The following is a 16,013-nucleotide window of genomic DNA, read 5'->3' on the forward strand; positions in this document are numbered from 1 at the left end:
AAGTCACTTTCACAGTCTGTGTGGTAACTTAATGGATATATATGCATGTAAAATAAGGTGTGATATGACTTTCTAAAAGTTTTGATGCCTTGCTGAAAGGCAGTCTGCAACACAGGTGTCATGTATGAGGGATTGTTAGTCCTCCCAGTCTTGACTTGTATCTCTTGGTTCCCACTGGCAACTGTTTATGAGGAAGGTGTAAGAAACATGTATCATCTGAAACTTTTCATGGTACCTTGTTTAACTCTGAGAGAATGTTCCATTTAAAATCAGTGTCCTAAAATATTGCTTTGTATGTATGTGTTTGAGTGCTTTATTTTTACTCACTCTTTTATTTTTCCTGTTTTGCCTTTATATACCCAACTTCTAGATAATATCTGAACTCTCTGTTGTAAGTACAGTATATTTGGTGTTCTATAAATTGTTTTGTCTTAGCTACTTTTAATTTTTATTGTGTGGTGGTCTGTATTGGTAGCTTGCCTGTCAGTAGAGAAGAATTCTTAATAGAGTTCCTTTTTTGTGTGTGTGTAGGGTGTGCAAGAGAGGGATGCACAGATACGGTTACTTACTGAGCAAGTTGAACAGTATACCAAAGAAATGGAACAAAATGCACTGCTAATTGAGGAATTAAGAAATGATCTCCAAAAAGATAAAGGTAGCAACCATTTTATTTTAACGTCTATGGAAGGGTGATAAGAAACCACAAATTTTACTGTACATTCTTTATTCACTAAAAATACAGAAAAAATATTTGCATTATATGAGTGATATTAGTCTCTAGTATTTTTTTTTTGTTCATTTTCATTTATTAAACATTCATAAAGAGTTTAAATTCATTCACAGTAATTCAGTGGGGTTTATGGCAATGAAGTGTGTAGTTAACTATACCTGGTCTGTAAAGGTTAGAGCATAACACATAAGATCTCAGCTCTATGAAGAATTCCAAGTGATTAGTAGCATGAAATTCAAAATAAATTCTAATGCACTTTTAATAGAATATATTTATACTATATATATAAAAAATTATGTGCATTTCTCATTGTTTGAATGAACAATTGGGAGAAAAAGCACTAGTGTAGTCTTTTGCAATTACTTAATTAAAAAGAGCAGCAAAGGTAAGATCTTCTTTGTAACGTCATCCAGAGTGTTTCTTTCTTGCTTGATGCCTGATAGCAAGAATTCCTAGTTGTAAAAAAGCCGAGGTTTTTCTTTACAGGTCACTCATCTCTTGCACAGCAGAATCGCATTGGGGAAATGCAAGAAAAGTTGAAAATGCTAGAAGAGAGAACTAAGGAGGCTGAGAAATCAGCAGAATTAGCAGAAGCAGATGCTAGAGAAAAGGACAAAGAGCTTGTTGAAACTCTGAAACGCATGAGAGACTATGAACTGGTAAGCAGTGTGTCAGACTGGACAGGGTATTACATCATATTTTTAGGAGGTCATTTTGTCCTTCCATTTTTTTATTGACTCTGTTCTAATTAGAAATTAAATTAAAGACTTATGATGCTGGGGTTTGTTGTTTTTTTTTTAATAATAACATTTAGCATTCCAAGGCCAGGTTGGCTAGAGCCTTGAGCGACATGGTCTAGGGTAAGGTGTCCCTGCCCATGGGAGGGGAGTTGGGACTAGAACCATTCTATGATTCTACAGCAGTCACTGACTGCTTGCCATATTTAAAAATTTGTACAAGTCATCAGTTTTAGCATAATAGTATGGGCTTCTGAAGTCCATTGAACGGTAATTGAGCACTCAAGATAAGATTCTTCAAAGAATCATGTAGGAAGAGGACTCAGTTTTGAAATATGCAGAGGCTCCTCTATAGTTAAAAGATTAAATTTCTAAAAGACAAATTTGTAGATCTGCTTTTTATTCAGTAACATTTTTCATTAAGCATAGTGCAGAAGAGTTATACAGTTTGAAAAACTTATCTGTGTAGTGATGAAAACCATATTCATTTTTCTTACATCTGCTGTTGGTTGTTTTACTTTCCATTTGGTTTCAGGGAATATATGGTTTGGAAGAAGCTGTTGCTGAAATAAATGATTTAAAAAAGCAAATCAGAATACGAGATCATGAGATTGAAACATTAATTAAGGAAGGCAATAAACTTGAACTTAAAATAAATGATTTTCTTGATGAAAATGAAGAACTCAGAGAGCGCTTAGGTATGCTATATCCATTATGTTTTCAATTATTTGTTGTGTAAGAATTAAAATAATACTGTATCATGGAATGTTACTATGCCAAGTAACTGCTTGGAAATAATTTTGTATATTCTGGTAATATTTGCAAGTTTCAAGTTAGGACAAACTGCATGAATGTACATGGCTTACAGGTTGCTTTGACTGAAGGAAATGGGATAATAGGTTTTGTAGTCCTTTCTTGGTTTTGATTCCTCTTTGACTGTACACTGCATTAGTGTTCCTGCATAATGAATAATTATATAGTGTATACTATGTTTTAGGTCTTGAGCCAAAGACAATGATTGATTTAAGTGAATTCAGAAACAGCAAAGCACTGAAGCAGCAGCAATATAGAGCTGAAAACCAGATTCTTTTGCAAGAGGCAAGTGATAAATCTTATTTTTGTGTAAAAGCTGCGTAATAAAAATGCGGTTGAACAAAATGAAATACTGATCTGTGAACAATAATGCGCAGATTGAAAGACTAGAAGAAGAAAGAATTGAACTGAAAAAACAGATTCGTAAGTTGGCTCAGGAGAAAGGAAGAAGAATTGCAGCAACAGGTAGGATTTTTTTTGTTTGTTATAAACTGTTCTTTCAAAAACATGTTGTCTATACCTGTTAATATAGTTATGTTATAGTTACAAGGCTAAATACATTGAATTGAATCTGTAGGAAGAGCTGAGTGCTTTTGTATTTTCATAGTCTTATAGCCCAGTAGCTTTTTGACTTGTAGTGGCTAGTAGTGCATCACTGAGAGTTGTGTCATTGGCTTGCAGTTCTTAGATGAAGGATGTTCTCACCATGATTTCCAAGAGATCTGTATAATGTATGTGTTTCAGAAATATTAAAATTTCAATTCTGTGCCACCCATGGAACCATGTGCTCAAATGGAAGGGTTTACAGCTCCTTCCTTTGCAGGTAGAAAACCAGAACTCAGATGTATTAAGTGGAATATATTCCTTTGCTTGGAAAGTTAAAAATTCATAATCATTTATCGTGCGTACATTTACTTGCAATTAGGATTGGATGCTGGTAATGTGCAGATAACGGATAACTTTACTGAAGAGAAGGGAATGAATAAGGGGAAGTTGGATCTCTTGAGCAGACAGGATATTACTGAAGCAAAAGCAAAGGTAGGTTCATAAAGCAAGTTCATAAATATTTATTGCATTTCTCTTTTGAAATAAAAGTAATATGTAACAGATATTTGTAAATATCTGTTCAAATATGTAGGTGGTTTTATTCACAACTTTTAAAGAAATAATAATTTGTAATTTTTTTTAGAAAACTAATTAATATTCTGAATTTTTTGTGGATATAGGCTAGCAGCTCATGTAACATGGAAGAGAGAAACACATATGCAGACAGAGAAGCACCAGTTAGACTTCTGAAGTCAGAGAAAGATATAGCTGAAAAAAGTAAGGGTGTGAGAAGTCTACATAGAAGACCTTCTGGCATACTTCAGAATTCAGATGCCTTGAAAAAAAGCAGAAGTACTTCTTTGGTTCATTTATGTTCAGAGTGGCAACTAATTAATGACAACTGTAGTTCTGAAACTCTTTGTTTAAAAGAGCTTTACATATCACCAGATCTACAGCTTTCACAGACATCAGGGCTAACAGATCATGCAGACAATAGAGAGATATCAGAAGACTTAAAATCAGACTGCACAGGTTTATTTTCTCTTTATCAGCCAGTGTGTGGAACCTCAGAGGTAAATAACCAAAATTACAGAAACAAGCCATCTTTTCAGAATCAAGTGTCCAGAACTTCTAATTCAGACCAAACAGGTGAGGAAATTTTTTCTCCAAGACAGTCTGTCAGCAAAAACTCTCTGATTGCTTGTGCATCTGCTCTTGGAAAGCCAGTAACAGACAAAGCACAAGTAATGGCATTGAAGGATGAGCAAGACTATTTGCAAGTAAAGTTTTCTGATTTAACTACCTTTCAAGAAGACAGAGGAAACAAATGCCTAATACAATTTTTGCAAGTAAAAACTTTGGAAAATGGACTCAAAAATGGACCATCAGAACACTCAGGTCAGGTAGATCCTGTTGAAAATCTTATAGAACAATTGAGGAGAGAATTAGCCCTTCTTAGATCACAGGTGAGACATTTATAGTATGCATATGCTTATATCTATTGCAGTTATTCAGAAGGTAAATTCAAATAATGCAGATGTGTTAGTTTACTTTCATCTTTATTAATTAAAGCTGTAGAATACTTCAAATGGAACTGGGCATTTTTTCTTCTAATAAAAAAAGTGCCAAGTCATTCATTTTCAGTTTATTTGTTAACATAGGATTGAAAAATGTAGGCAGATATTTTCATTCCATTCGTGGAAAAAATTTGCGTGACACCTGTGCACACACATACACACACACACACACATAAACAGGTACAAAGACAGAATAGTTTTTATTCTGAGACCTTCCACACATCTGTGTAAGTAAAGTACTCATCATTTTCCTCAGTGCATACAGTCTTGCATCTCATACAAAACAAAAAAACAATGCCTCCAAAAAAACCCCCCCAAACAAACAAAGACCACACACAGACACACACACACACACACACAAAACCCCGCAGGGTAAATATTTATGTAACATTTATTTATGGTTATTTTTTTTTCCTGATAATTTTGTTGCTGTGAAGATGAGGCTGTTTCTTCGTTGCCTTCTATATAACACCTCATTTTGGTTTACGTACTGTGTAATTTCCCTGTTGAACATACATGAATTAGCAATATTTTCAAGCATTCTTATTTAACTACAGAGTCTTAATGAAAATTCTAATACTGAAATTCCTGAAGTATGATTTTTGAGACGTCTTTCTTCTTTTCTTTAGAATGAGTATCTTGCAAATGAATTAAGCATGAGAGAACGAGATTTGGAGAAGAACAGGACTGCAATAGCCAAATTTCAATATAAATGTAAGTTACAGCCTGTTTTAAAACTAGGGAATGTTATCAGGCACCTGCAGATAGTTTCCTTATTTTGTGACTGTGACCACAAATATCTGACTTGGCAGTTTCTGTTTTAAATGCAGTTTACTTCAGTCTTTCACACTGATTGTATTTGCTGTGTGCATAGAAGGTTATTAGACAGTCATTCTTACATACTTCTGAACTGTGGGCATTACGGTTGTGGATTGGTCCAGGTGTGAACACAATGATGAGAAAACAATGAATGTTAATGGCATTTGTCAGGTTGGAATTTCTTTGAATTATCATTAATGACTTTTTAAATTTTGTGTTTATATTAGTGTGTATTTTTGTGTACTTATGTATAAATACATGCATGGTGCTGCTACTTTTAAATTAGTGATAGAACATGAAACACAGTTAGTTCATACTAAACATGTTAAACTAGGATCTCATGTTTTTCCCTCCTGAATCAGACCTTACAAGGGCTTTAAGTTTGTGAATGATCCCAATTAGAACAATTTACTTGTGTGATTGTGGTGCTTGGTTGGACTCCAGGGAAGTGTTTGGGAATTAAACCCACTCATCATTGCTTACATATACATTAGCTGAAGCATACTGCTCAAAAAGTCCAAAATAAAAATAATGGTTATTTCTCTAGACAAGAATCTTTTACTGCTCCAAATACTGCATTCACTCCTGGATCTTCAGAACAGTTAGCCATCTTGTAAACTTGCAGAAAAAGTCCTGAGTGGTTTCTTGTTGGGGTTTTTTTAAAGTTTACAGACTTCTTGCTCTGTCTTGGGAAATCTGGAATCCTACTGTCAAACTAATGGTGGCAGGAAAATTGTATGTTTTGAGAATCCTTATTAAAGCCAAGTAATTTAAATGTTCTTTTTTTTTCCCAGAATCAGGGAATTTAGGCAATTTCCGTATATACCTCCTTGTAAAACCCAAACATTTCCAAGATAGCCACATTTCTGGATTTGTGAAAGCTAGTCAGACAGGCTACTAAGGAATTGAAGAAAATGGCAGGAAACATTGAAGGCTGGAAGGTTCAAAAAAATCAAATGTGTTCCCATGAAGCATTTCATATTTCATTCATATTATATTTTATTTGTATTTGTCCAGCACAGTACACTCTCTGGATGTTCCTAGCAGCTTTACTTCTCACATCCTAATTGGTTATGTTTATATATAGTATAAACATTGTTTCTATATATCAAATCAACAAGTATTATAATGACATGTCCTAGGAAATCTTAAATTATTTTTTCAGTGCTTTTAGTGCATTTACAATTTTTATTACAGTAAAAGAATTATCAGAAGAGAATAAACAACTTGAACAAGGAATGAAAGAAATATTGCAAGCTGTCAAGGAAATGCAGAAGGATTCTAATGTGAAGGGAGGAGAAACAGCCTTAACAATCCCTAGTCTGGATCGTTTAGTTAACGTAAGCTTCCTTTCTGAAGTATTATTTAGTTTTATAGGATTTATAAGCTTCTGTTTTCTCCTCGATTATTGGGTTATTGTATAATTAAATAGTAGCTTCCTTATACATATGCATCCTTAATTACAAGTAGGATTACGTAGTGTAATATGTCTTTAAAAATGCAAATTTATAATATTTAGCAACAGGAGATTGCTAGTGAAAATTACACAAAACACCTTCAGCTGGATGGTACAAACCTGCCTTTGGTAAAATTATTGTACCAGTCATAAAGCTTAGGTAAAAGTTTGTTTGCATGTCTTTTATCTCTGGGGTCTGCAGAGTTATTCAAACATCTTGCAAATAAAAAATAGGGTTTTTTTTCATAGTTTTTTTTTTTTTTTTTTCCTTTACAGGAAAATTGAACAATTTAAGTCACAGTCTATGGTAAACTATACAGGAAACTGATATGTAGATTTTACAACATTAAAATTTCATTCTTTTTGCCAATTTTATGTAGTCTAAATTTGAGGGCTCCAGTTTATTATGTGCAGAAAAGGGTTTTTTTTTTGTTGTTTTTTTTGGGGTGTTTTTACATTTTCTCTGTTTTGTTGATTAAATGTTTACTGCCTTAGGCAATGGAGTCAAAGAATTCAGAAGGAATCTTTGATACTAGTGTGCACTTGAAAGCTCAGGTTGATCAGCTTTCAGGACGAAATGAAGAATTAAGACAGGAACTGAAACAGACTCAGAAAGAGGCAACAAATTTCTCTAATCAGCTGGCAAATGCAAATGAAAAGGTATACGATTTATTTTATACAATTCATTCTGTGCTTGAAAAGTGGCTGCTCTAATAATTCAGAACAAAACCACACAATCTATAAGATACTAAATTTAGCTTATGTGAACAGTGGAATTATGCAAATCTGATTGGATCTACCAATTTGTACATTTTAAGTTCAAATCTTACTCTTCTTAATGTTACCTTATCCTTGGAATATCCTATCATGCTAAACTCAGGTCACACCTATCTTTTGGAGAGAGATGTCCCCAAAAAGCTCACAGATTTCTTTCTTCAAGAAGCCAGTAGTCTTGCATTTGTTTTTTAAGTAACAGAGATTAAGTGTTCTAAAATATGAATCATTCTGTAAAACCCTCTCTTGTTTTAAGTTATGCATTTGATTTTTGTGGAATGCTGCTTTCGAGGGCAGGAATGAGGAATGAATTATTGTCTGACAAGAAGCCAAATTTAAATTCGCTTTTTAGAATAGCTTTCGTGATGCAAAAAGAGTTCCCAGTAATTAATATTCTCGAATAGTGTTTTACGTACTGTTAAGAGTAGAGAACCAGAGAGCTTTTAAAAAGTTATATGGAAAGTCAAAGATTTGTTTAGAATAAACCATCATACCAGTGTAATAATTCTTTCCAAAACTTTATCTTTTCAAAAGGAATAGAAATGCACTGCGTTTTAAACAATTTGGAATAAAACTGTAGTGAATACTCAGATATGAAGCTGCCCTGACTACTGGAGTAATTTCATAAATTTGGCTTAAGATACGAATTTAAGGATTTATGGAATCACAGCATTTCTAAAAGGTTACTTTAAAGAGTATTTAAATACTTTAGAACATAAGTGGAAAATTAATTAGGTTGTTAATAACAACCGATGTAGCACAGGAAAACTATATTTTCCATACTTTTTTTTAATTGAATAGGAAAAGCTGATTTATGGTTTTGTTTCTTTTTCCTAGATTGCACAATTGAAAAATGAAATTTCCTTATTACAGCAGTCAGAAGGTGCCAATATTGTCTTCCAAACAGTGAATCTTCCAGAAGGAATGGTTCCTTCAAGTGTTAATATGATTAATTCTCTGAATGAATATTTAATACGTCTTGTACAGGTAACTCATTTACTCCTTAATATGAAGAATATTTGTAACATATGGCTAATTCTTCTGAAATGTAATACCATGCCTTGTATGGACATGGGAGATTTCTCAAAAAGTCCTTTGAAGTTCTGACATCAGCTACATTCCTTGAGCTATTCTGTTTAGTTTTTTTAAGCTGAAAGTATTTTGCTGTGTTGCAAACCTGGAAGGTAATACTTAAATCTTAGAACAATTCAGATTTTATTTTTTTTTAATCTAAATTTTGATCTAAATATATTTGCCCACTCTTCCTTCTACTTCTGTAATTGCACTCTTTCTATGAGAAATTCTCTGTTACTGCTGTCTGGACTCTGTACCTGCGTCTGCATATGCAAATCCTACTCTGGTTTTCTCTATACAGCAAAGGTCTCTGTTTATCTGCCATATGAATTTTCTTTCCATTATTTGTCAAAAATACATCAACATTTGTAAAGAGAGGCATAAATACATTGAAACAGGGGCCATTGGTCATACAGTAAAGAAGGCTTGACTCTTTGAGAAGTGGATTAAAAAGAACTTACCTTTTTCTTATTGTTAAATTATATGGTTCTGTCTTTGATCACTTTTCTTGATTAGAGATTATCTTTCAGGTGTATATGATTATAGAAGAGTATTTGGGAACATAAGAAGAAAACATTGCTTTTCAGTCAGACATTCAGTTAGTATTCTTTGTGGGCTAGCCTCATGTTGTGGTGGCTTGAACACTGAGGGCTGTAATCCACAGTGCCATGATGCACTATTTCACACCTTTATATTAATATGAATCCCAGATTTTATTGGACTTGTTTTTAGCTGTTGCTTCTAAAGAAAATATACAGTTACTATCTGCAGTTTGTACAGTTCATGACAGAAGATTCTATCATGAAAAAAACAAGGGAGAACTGGCATTTTGATTAATCCTTTCATGTGTAAAACCTTTGTTAATCACTTCAATATTATATTTGGAAAATAATTATTAGGAACTGGAAAATAAAGAACAGTTACTTAAACAATTAGAAGACGCAGTAGAAGACTACAAACGAAAATTTGCAGTAATTCGTCATCAACAAGGCTTGCTGTATAAAGAATATCAAAGGTATTGCTCTCTTTTCTAAATTATGAAAGTTCAACTGTCTGAATGTTGAAGAATGTAGATGAGATAAGACACTTTAACTTAAGAATTACTTCACCATTAAACCAGATGCAACCTAAACAGAGGGGATAGCTTTTCAGTAATCCAGCTACAGTTTATAATATATTTTTCAAATTATGTTACTTCTAAAAGTAAGTGTCTTGGTTTGCAATATTTGCTGGTTTAGTTACAGTTTTAAAAATCATAATGTCTTTTATCATTATAAATGAAAAAATTACTGTTTTAGTCAAAAGGAAAGCTGGCAGAAAGAATCTGAAGATATGAAAGAGGAAATGAAAAAGCTAGAAGAGCAAAAAGAACAGGATGCTATAAAAATAAAGGCGTATTCTGTAAGTAATTTTTATTAGCAAAAAGAAATTATTTCAAGACAGATTAACAGAATTTTCACACCTAGATAAAATTGTACAAGAAAGCTTGTCTATGTAGTTGAATCTTACCTTATTTCTGCACAAGGTTCTTTTAAAAAATTGTTTTACAGAATCTACTCAGTGCACTTCAGCTGGATCCTGATGAAACAAAGAAAGTACTTGCAGAAAATAATAGAAAAATAACTGTTTTACGAGTGAATGAGAGGTCACTAACAAGGCAGTATACCACTTTACTTGAAACAGAACGGCATCTTAGAAAAGAAAATGAGAAACTAAAGGGTGAAATAACACATATAGAGACTGCAGTTACAGAGAAGATTGGAAACTTGCAACGATTCAAGGTACAGTTTACAATACTAATAGTACATATGTTTATTTTTACAGTTTGGCAATAAATGCCTTTTTTGTTTTTTTAAATGGAGACACTATTAGTTTCTTGGATGCATTACCCAAATGCTTGTCAAATGCTGCTATAAATTTTGTCAAAAGATTCTTTGTGTTTACATAAGCATCATAATATGAAACCTATCAGTTTGCCCCTTCTTTTTATTTGAAAGTGTCATACTAAACCAAATTACATTTTGGCCTTGCAGGTTCCTAGGGCCTCTATTAACTCATCTTTGTAAAGTATGGTTTTGACAGTGCCTTCATGAGACAACTGTTGATAAAATCACTCAGAGAGCTGGAATACCAGAAAAAATTTTATCAATGCTTATTGCAAGCAGTTTATAAAGATGGACAGTAATTTAGTAAAATAAACCAGTATTATGTTCTAAAGCCTTATATTAAATAGTATTCTTTTTCTGTGGAGTAATTTTAATTTTCCTATTTAAAGATCCAGCAGACCTTAATAACGTATTGTGCTGATTATTTTCATAGGAAATGGCTAGCTTTAAGATTGCAGCTCTGCAAAAAGTGTTGGATGGTAGTGTGCCATTGTCTGAGCTAGAGCTGGCTAATAAGCAGTATAATGCATTAACTGCTAAATACAGAGAGATGTTACAAAAAGATAATGTTCTCGTCCAGCGGACAACGAACATGGAACACGTGGAGGTAATGTTTCCATTATGTTTGAACCTGTCCTAAGGGAAAAACTCCTTCATTATACATTTGCTTTCTATTGGTTTTTATTCTCACTTAATCGAAAGATAGAACACAAGTCCCAGCACTGGAACTGCTGGTTATATCAGTCCCATAGTGGATATGAGATGTTAGAGCCAGTCTTACTGTTGCTATTGAATTGATTTCGTGTCTCCAGTAATTTTCAGTGGATTAGGAAACATACACAAAGTCACAGATTTTATTTCAATGAGCATACATAGAATCATAGAATAGTTGGGGTTGGAAAGGACCTTAAGATCATTTTGTTGAATTGTTTTGGTGTGTTGGTTTATTTGATTATGTTTGCTTTTTAAGTATGGGTATGTTCCCTCAAAAAGAATTTTTAGTTCTTTGATTACCAAAACAAGGCTGGCAGAAGGAATATTTGTTATCATCTTCAGTTTTCTAGGTCATAAGGAAAGTAGAATGAGTGTATACACTTTTAAAGCTTTCTCTCAAAGTAAATGCTGTTACTAATTTCTGATTTACAAGAATGAAATGTGCAGGTCCAAAAGGCAGTAAGCAGTAAGCTTTTTGAGCCATAAAAGAAAAAAAAAAAAGTAAGCAACCAAAGATTGCTCACAATGTGTTTGCAAAATGTTGTAGGGACTGTAAATATGTAGCTATTCTTTTGAACTTTTATTCTCAAGTAGAAAGGAAGTTATTTTCAAGAACTGTAAAGCTGGCTTCAAAGCTACATTACTACCTCCCACTTTTCATTCATGTCAGAAATAATAGTCCAAGAAAGTAGCAGTTTAAATAGATAAAGCTAATGTCATGTTTTTGTCTGTTGGGTTTCTTTGGTTGACAGGGGTTAAATAAATGTGCGGGGTAAACTTACTGAACTACTAAATTTGTCTGCTTGGGAACAGGTGGGTGCATTTGTGTCAGCTGAAATTTTTTTGAAATTTTATGAAATTTTGCGCATTGCCTATTTCAGCAGTTTCACAGAGGTAGAGAATCGTTTATCATAGCAAATGAAAAATGTTTTTAGAAAACTAGAAATTAGAATCATAAACCAGCCCCAACTTTCTCAGGCTGTCTTCATATGAGAGGTGCTTGAGCCCCCTTAGCATCCTCATGGCCCTCCTCTGGACTTGCTCCAACAGTTCCATGTGCTTCTTATGTTGAGGACACCAGAACTGTACACAGTACTCCAAGTGGGCTCTCACAAGAGCAGATAAAGGGGCAGGATCGCCTTTGACCTGCTGGTTACACTCGTTTTGCTACAGCCCAGGATACAGTTGGCTTCCTTAATATGAATTATTCAATTTGCTTTAGTGGTTAATGTGGAAATTTTTATTTCTGTGTGGAGTGAAGGAACATTACAAAACTGATGTTTTTCGTCATATTAGATGTTTAAAAGCACTAAAAGAAGCATATGATCCATCTCAAATATGTATTTATGTGCAAGATGAAGTATCCTGTGCAGGATGAAATATCTTCCAGAAGTACTTTTTTCTTTCCCAGTGTTAGTAAGCTGTTTAATATTGCAGATTTCTTCATCTAATTCTAGACACTCTAGGAATCACAGTCACTGGTGATAAATGTTCACAGTAATACTAGTTGGCAGTAAGATACAGCATAGAGAGAAAAGACTAGCGTTTTTACATTTGGGGCGAAACTTATGCTCTTTTATTGCTGTATATGTAGATTATGGGTTATGCATTAATTAAATTTGTTAATTGAAAAGATTTTATAGATACTAATTCTGCTACAGTTAAATACTTTGCTGTTATGTTGCAACATTTTTGTCATGCAGTGTGAGAATATATCCTTGAAAGCACAGATAAATTTATTGAATAAGGAACTGGAGATCACGAAAGAGAAACTTCACACTGTAGAACAGGCTTGGGAACAGATGACTAAACTGGGCAAGTATGAGAGTTATATTGCAGCATTAAAAATCAAATGGTATGTCCTGTGTGAAAGTAGTATCTCAAAATGTTTTAAATTTTATGCATCTTAAACAGAAAAGTCAAAACTATTTTGTATTTGTCATTAACGATCTTAATTTTTTCGGTGATTTTGTTTGTTTCATTTTATTTATCTATTTGACCAATACCAACTTTGTTTTTCTTCCTCTGTAAACTGTTCTACGTTGATTTTTCTTGGGTTAAGGGTTTAAAAGCTGGAATTTACTGGTTTCATGCTCTGTAGCAAAGTATTTTTTCTTGATAGCTGAGGCTTGTTTCTGTACAGTTTACAGTCTCATTATTCAGGAACAACTCATCCACTTCTATTGCTTTTACAGATCTTAAATTAAATTTCCTGAAGATTTGCCAGTTGAATTCAGGACAGAATGAAAGGCTACACTGAAAATACTTATCAGTCTCAATAAGGATAGTTGCAGATATGCCCATTTATAATTGATAATTGATAATGATATTTTATTCAAATTAGATACTTTTCAAACATGTAATAAGGCAAGATAACCATGTCTCCAGTTTAAAGAAGTAATACAGTAAAGTTTATCTGACAGAGATAAATCAAAACTCACATTCTATTTCATGGTCCAAATGATTTTTATAGTTGAATCAGTTTGTGTATTTCCTAATGTAAATATTTTTTAATGTAGGGGATGACAATACCATGGACAAGGCCAGAAAAGCAGTAACCAACAGTGAGATCTTGTCCATTTCTAAGAAAATCACGATGTTGGAAATGAAGGAGCTAAATGAAAGACAGAGAGCAGAACATTCGCAACGAATGTATGAACAGTTAAGGAATACTGTAAAGCAAATAGAAGAACGTAATTTTGAATTAGAAACAAAATTTGCTGAGGTAAATCTCTTGAGAATTTACAACATAATTTCACACATCTTAGAAGCATATTCTTGAGCTTTTCAAAAGGTATTAATTTGTATCACAACTGGCAAGTAAGCTTATGATGCAAAATATAGCTGCCTTTAAGAGCTGCAGTTCTGCATGCACAGTATATATGATAATTTATTTGTCAGTAGTTTAGTTAATCTCTGTAAAACGCATCATTACATCATCTCTGTAAAACAGCTTGCTACTTTTTCAGCAGACTGCTAGAAAAAGTTTTGTTCTTATTTCTTGTGTCTAATTCATATGATCCCTCTTCTGCTAACTCTTCCTTAATTACCAATGATTAAAAAAATGTTAGACCTTTGCGTCCCATTTGCAAATGATAGCGTCATGATTCTGTTACAGACTGGTTATGTCCTCTGTTACATGCCAAACATTATCTATAATGCAGGAATAGAAGAGAAGAGTGTGCCATTGAAGCTGGTGATCTATAGTATTCCTGTCATACCAGCCTTAATCTTTTCAGATTTTTTTTTCCTAACTACTTGTATTTGAAATCTGTTACACAAATTCTTTAGTACTAGGAAACTTTATTATAATTTCCAGTTAAATTTATTTAGCAATTTTACATGTTTGTTCTTGTGCCAGTGTTGGTCTGTAATTTAAACACAAGAGAAGAAATAGTTATGTCAACAGGAATGTTGGTAGATTGTATTCATTCCCCCTGCTTGTGCCTTGCTAGAATTTAGCCTAACTGGTTTGCATTGCTGTTATCTGACTTACCATTTCTCTGTGCTTTAGTAGCATTTTGTTACACTGTTTTCATTTTAATTTATTTAGGACATGGAGTAGCTGAAAGTATAAAGCTTTTCAGCAGCAGTGTTGTATTGTTAAAAACTTTTCAATTGCATGTGTTCTTTTATTTTACTAAGAAATACCTCATGGGATCATATTTTCCTTTTTCCTTTTTGCATATATTACCTACCTTTTGATACATTTAGGTCTATGCATCTTCCTTCATCCTGAATTGATGAACTCCACAATTTTTTCTTAGTAGTTTCTCTGTGTATCCCTTTTTTCCTCATTCCTGTAGCTCCAGGACATATGTTTCCTGTTTCATACACTCCTGTTGTCAGCGCCTCCTAACCCGGTATCGCTGCTTTTTTCTTTTTTTTTTTGAGAGGGATATTTATATGTATATATATAACAAGATTGTGCTAAGGTAATCAATGAAAGTTGTAAGTGATATCAGTTTAAGAATTGGTAAGTAGAAAAAATCTACCAGACATCTCCTTCTAAACTCATAAATCTACTTCAACACAACTGTTAGATTTCCAGATAGTAGTGCTTCAGATATGTGAAGTGCAGGTAATACGATACATCACACTATTTTCTCTGTTTAGGAAACCAGTTTTTATTAAGGAGTGGTATCAGATTAATCTGCCACTGCAAATTATATTTACTAAATTAATTCCTGAGGCTTCTTCATCTTGTCTAACACTTTTCAGATACCTGTCTTTTCTTAATGCTCTTTGGTTTGAACTGTAAACATTGGTTACTTGGTATTTGAAAAATCAGGCTGCTTGAAAGAATATCACTTAAATATAAAAGTCTTTCGTATTAGAAATAACAAAAGATCTACACTATAATGAGACTTTGCACTGATAACCTATATTTGTGTTACCAGTCCTAATAAGTGAAATTGTGTTTTGAACACAGCTGACCAGTGTTTTTTAACAACTAAAGAAGAAAAGATACTTTTGGCACTGCTTTTTCTTTGCAGGGTTGACAGCATTTGTGTGCTTAAAATACATTTTGTTTGTTTCTGGTTTGTTCTGGGTTTTTTTTTAAGCTTACCAAAATCAACCTGGAGGCACAGAGAGTGGAACAGGAATTAAGAGATGAATTGTCAAAGAGTGTAAGTAAGGCAGTAAGTGATGCAGATAGACGACAAATCATGGACCTAGAAAAGCGTGAGATGGAGCTCAAGACTGAAGTATCAAAGTAAGTGTTGACATAACAAATTTCATATGCAGTATGTTTAGAAGCATGCAAAAATTTAAGCTATATAGGTTTACATAATCACAGAGTAGTTAGGGTTGGAAAGGACCTTAAGATCATAAAGTTCCAAGCCCCTTGCCATGGGTAGGGACACCTCACACTAAACCATGTCA

At 33.4% G+C, this 16,013-nt stretch overlaps 1 protein-coding gene across 1 annotated transcript in view; it reads left to right on the top strand.

The window, feature by feature from the left end:
* Positions 1 to 16,013, top strand: part of CEP290 (centrosomal protein 290) — a 49,951-nt gene that overhangs the window by 8,114 nt on the left and 25,824 nt on the right. The window contains exons 13-29 of the mRNA XM_080625028.1: positions 532 to 655; positions 1,217 to 1,389; positions 2,003 to 2,165; positions 2,465 to 2,565; positions 2,658 to 2,745; positions 3,206 to 3,318; positions 5,033 to 5,117; positions 6,420 to 6,562; positions 7,174 to 7,338; positions 8,290 to 8,439; positions 9,426 to 9,541; positions 9,825 to 9,927; positions 10,077 to 10,307; positions 10,846 to 11,019; positions 12,830 to 12,941; positions 13,646 to 13,851; positions 15,692 to 15,843. Of these exons, the coding sequence (XP_080481154.1) occupies positions 532 to 655; positions 1,217 to 1,389; positions 2,003 to 2,165; positions 2,465 to 2,565; positions 2,658 to 2,745; positions 3,206 to 3,318; positions 5,033 to 5,117; positions 6,420 to 6,562; positions 7,174 to 7,338; positions 8,290 to 8,439; positions 9,426 to 9,541; positions 9,825 to 9,927; positions 10,077 to 10,307; positions 10,846 to 11,019; positions 12,830 to 12,941; positions 13,646 to 13,851; positions 15,692 to 15,843 (2,399 nt within the window). The remainder of the gene's footprint in view (positions 1 to 531; positions 656 to 1,216; positions 1,390 to 2,002; positions 2,166 to 2,464; positions 2,566 to 2,657; positions 2,746 to 3,205; positions 3,319 to 5,032; positions 5,118 to 6,419; positions 6,563 to 7,173; positions 7,339 to 8,289; positions 8,440 to 9,425; positions 9,542 to 9,824; positions 9,928 to 10,076; positions 10,308 to 10,845; positions 11,020 to 12,829; positions 12,942 to 13,645; positions 13,852 to 15,691; positions 15,844 to 16,013) is intronic.

This window comes from Psittacula echo, assembly GCF_963264785.1.
Source record: "Psittacula echo genome assembly, chromosome: 1".
NCBI lineage: Eukaryota > Metazoa > Chordata > Aves > Psittaciformes > Psittacidae > Psittacula > Psittacula echo.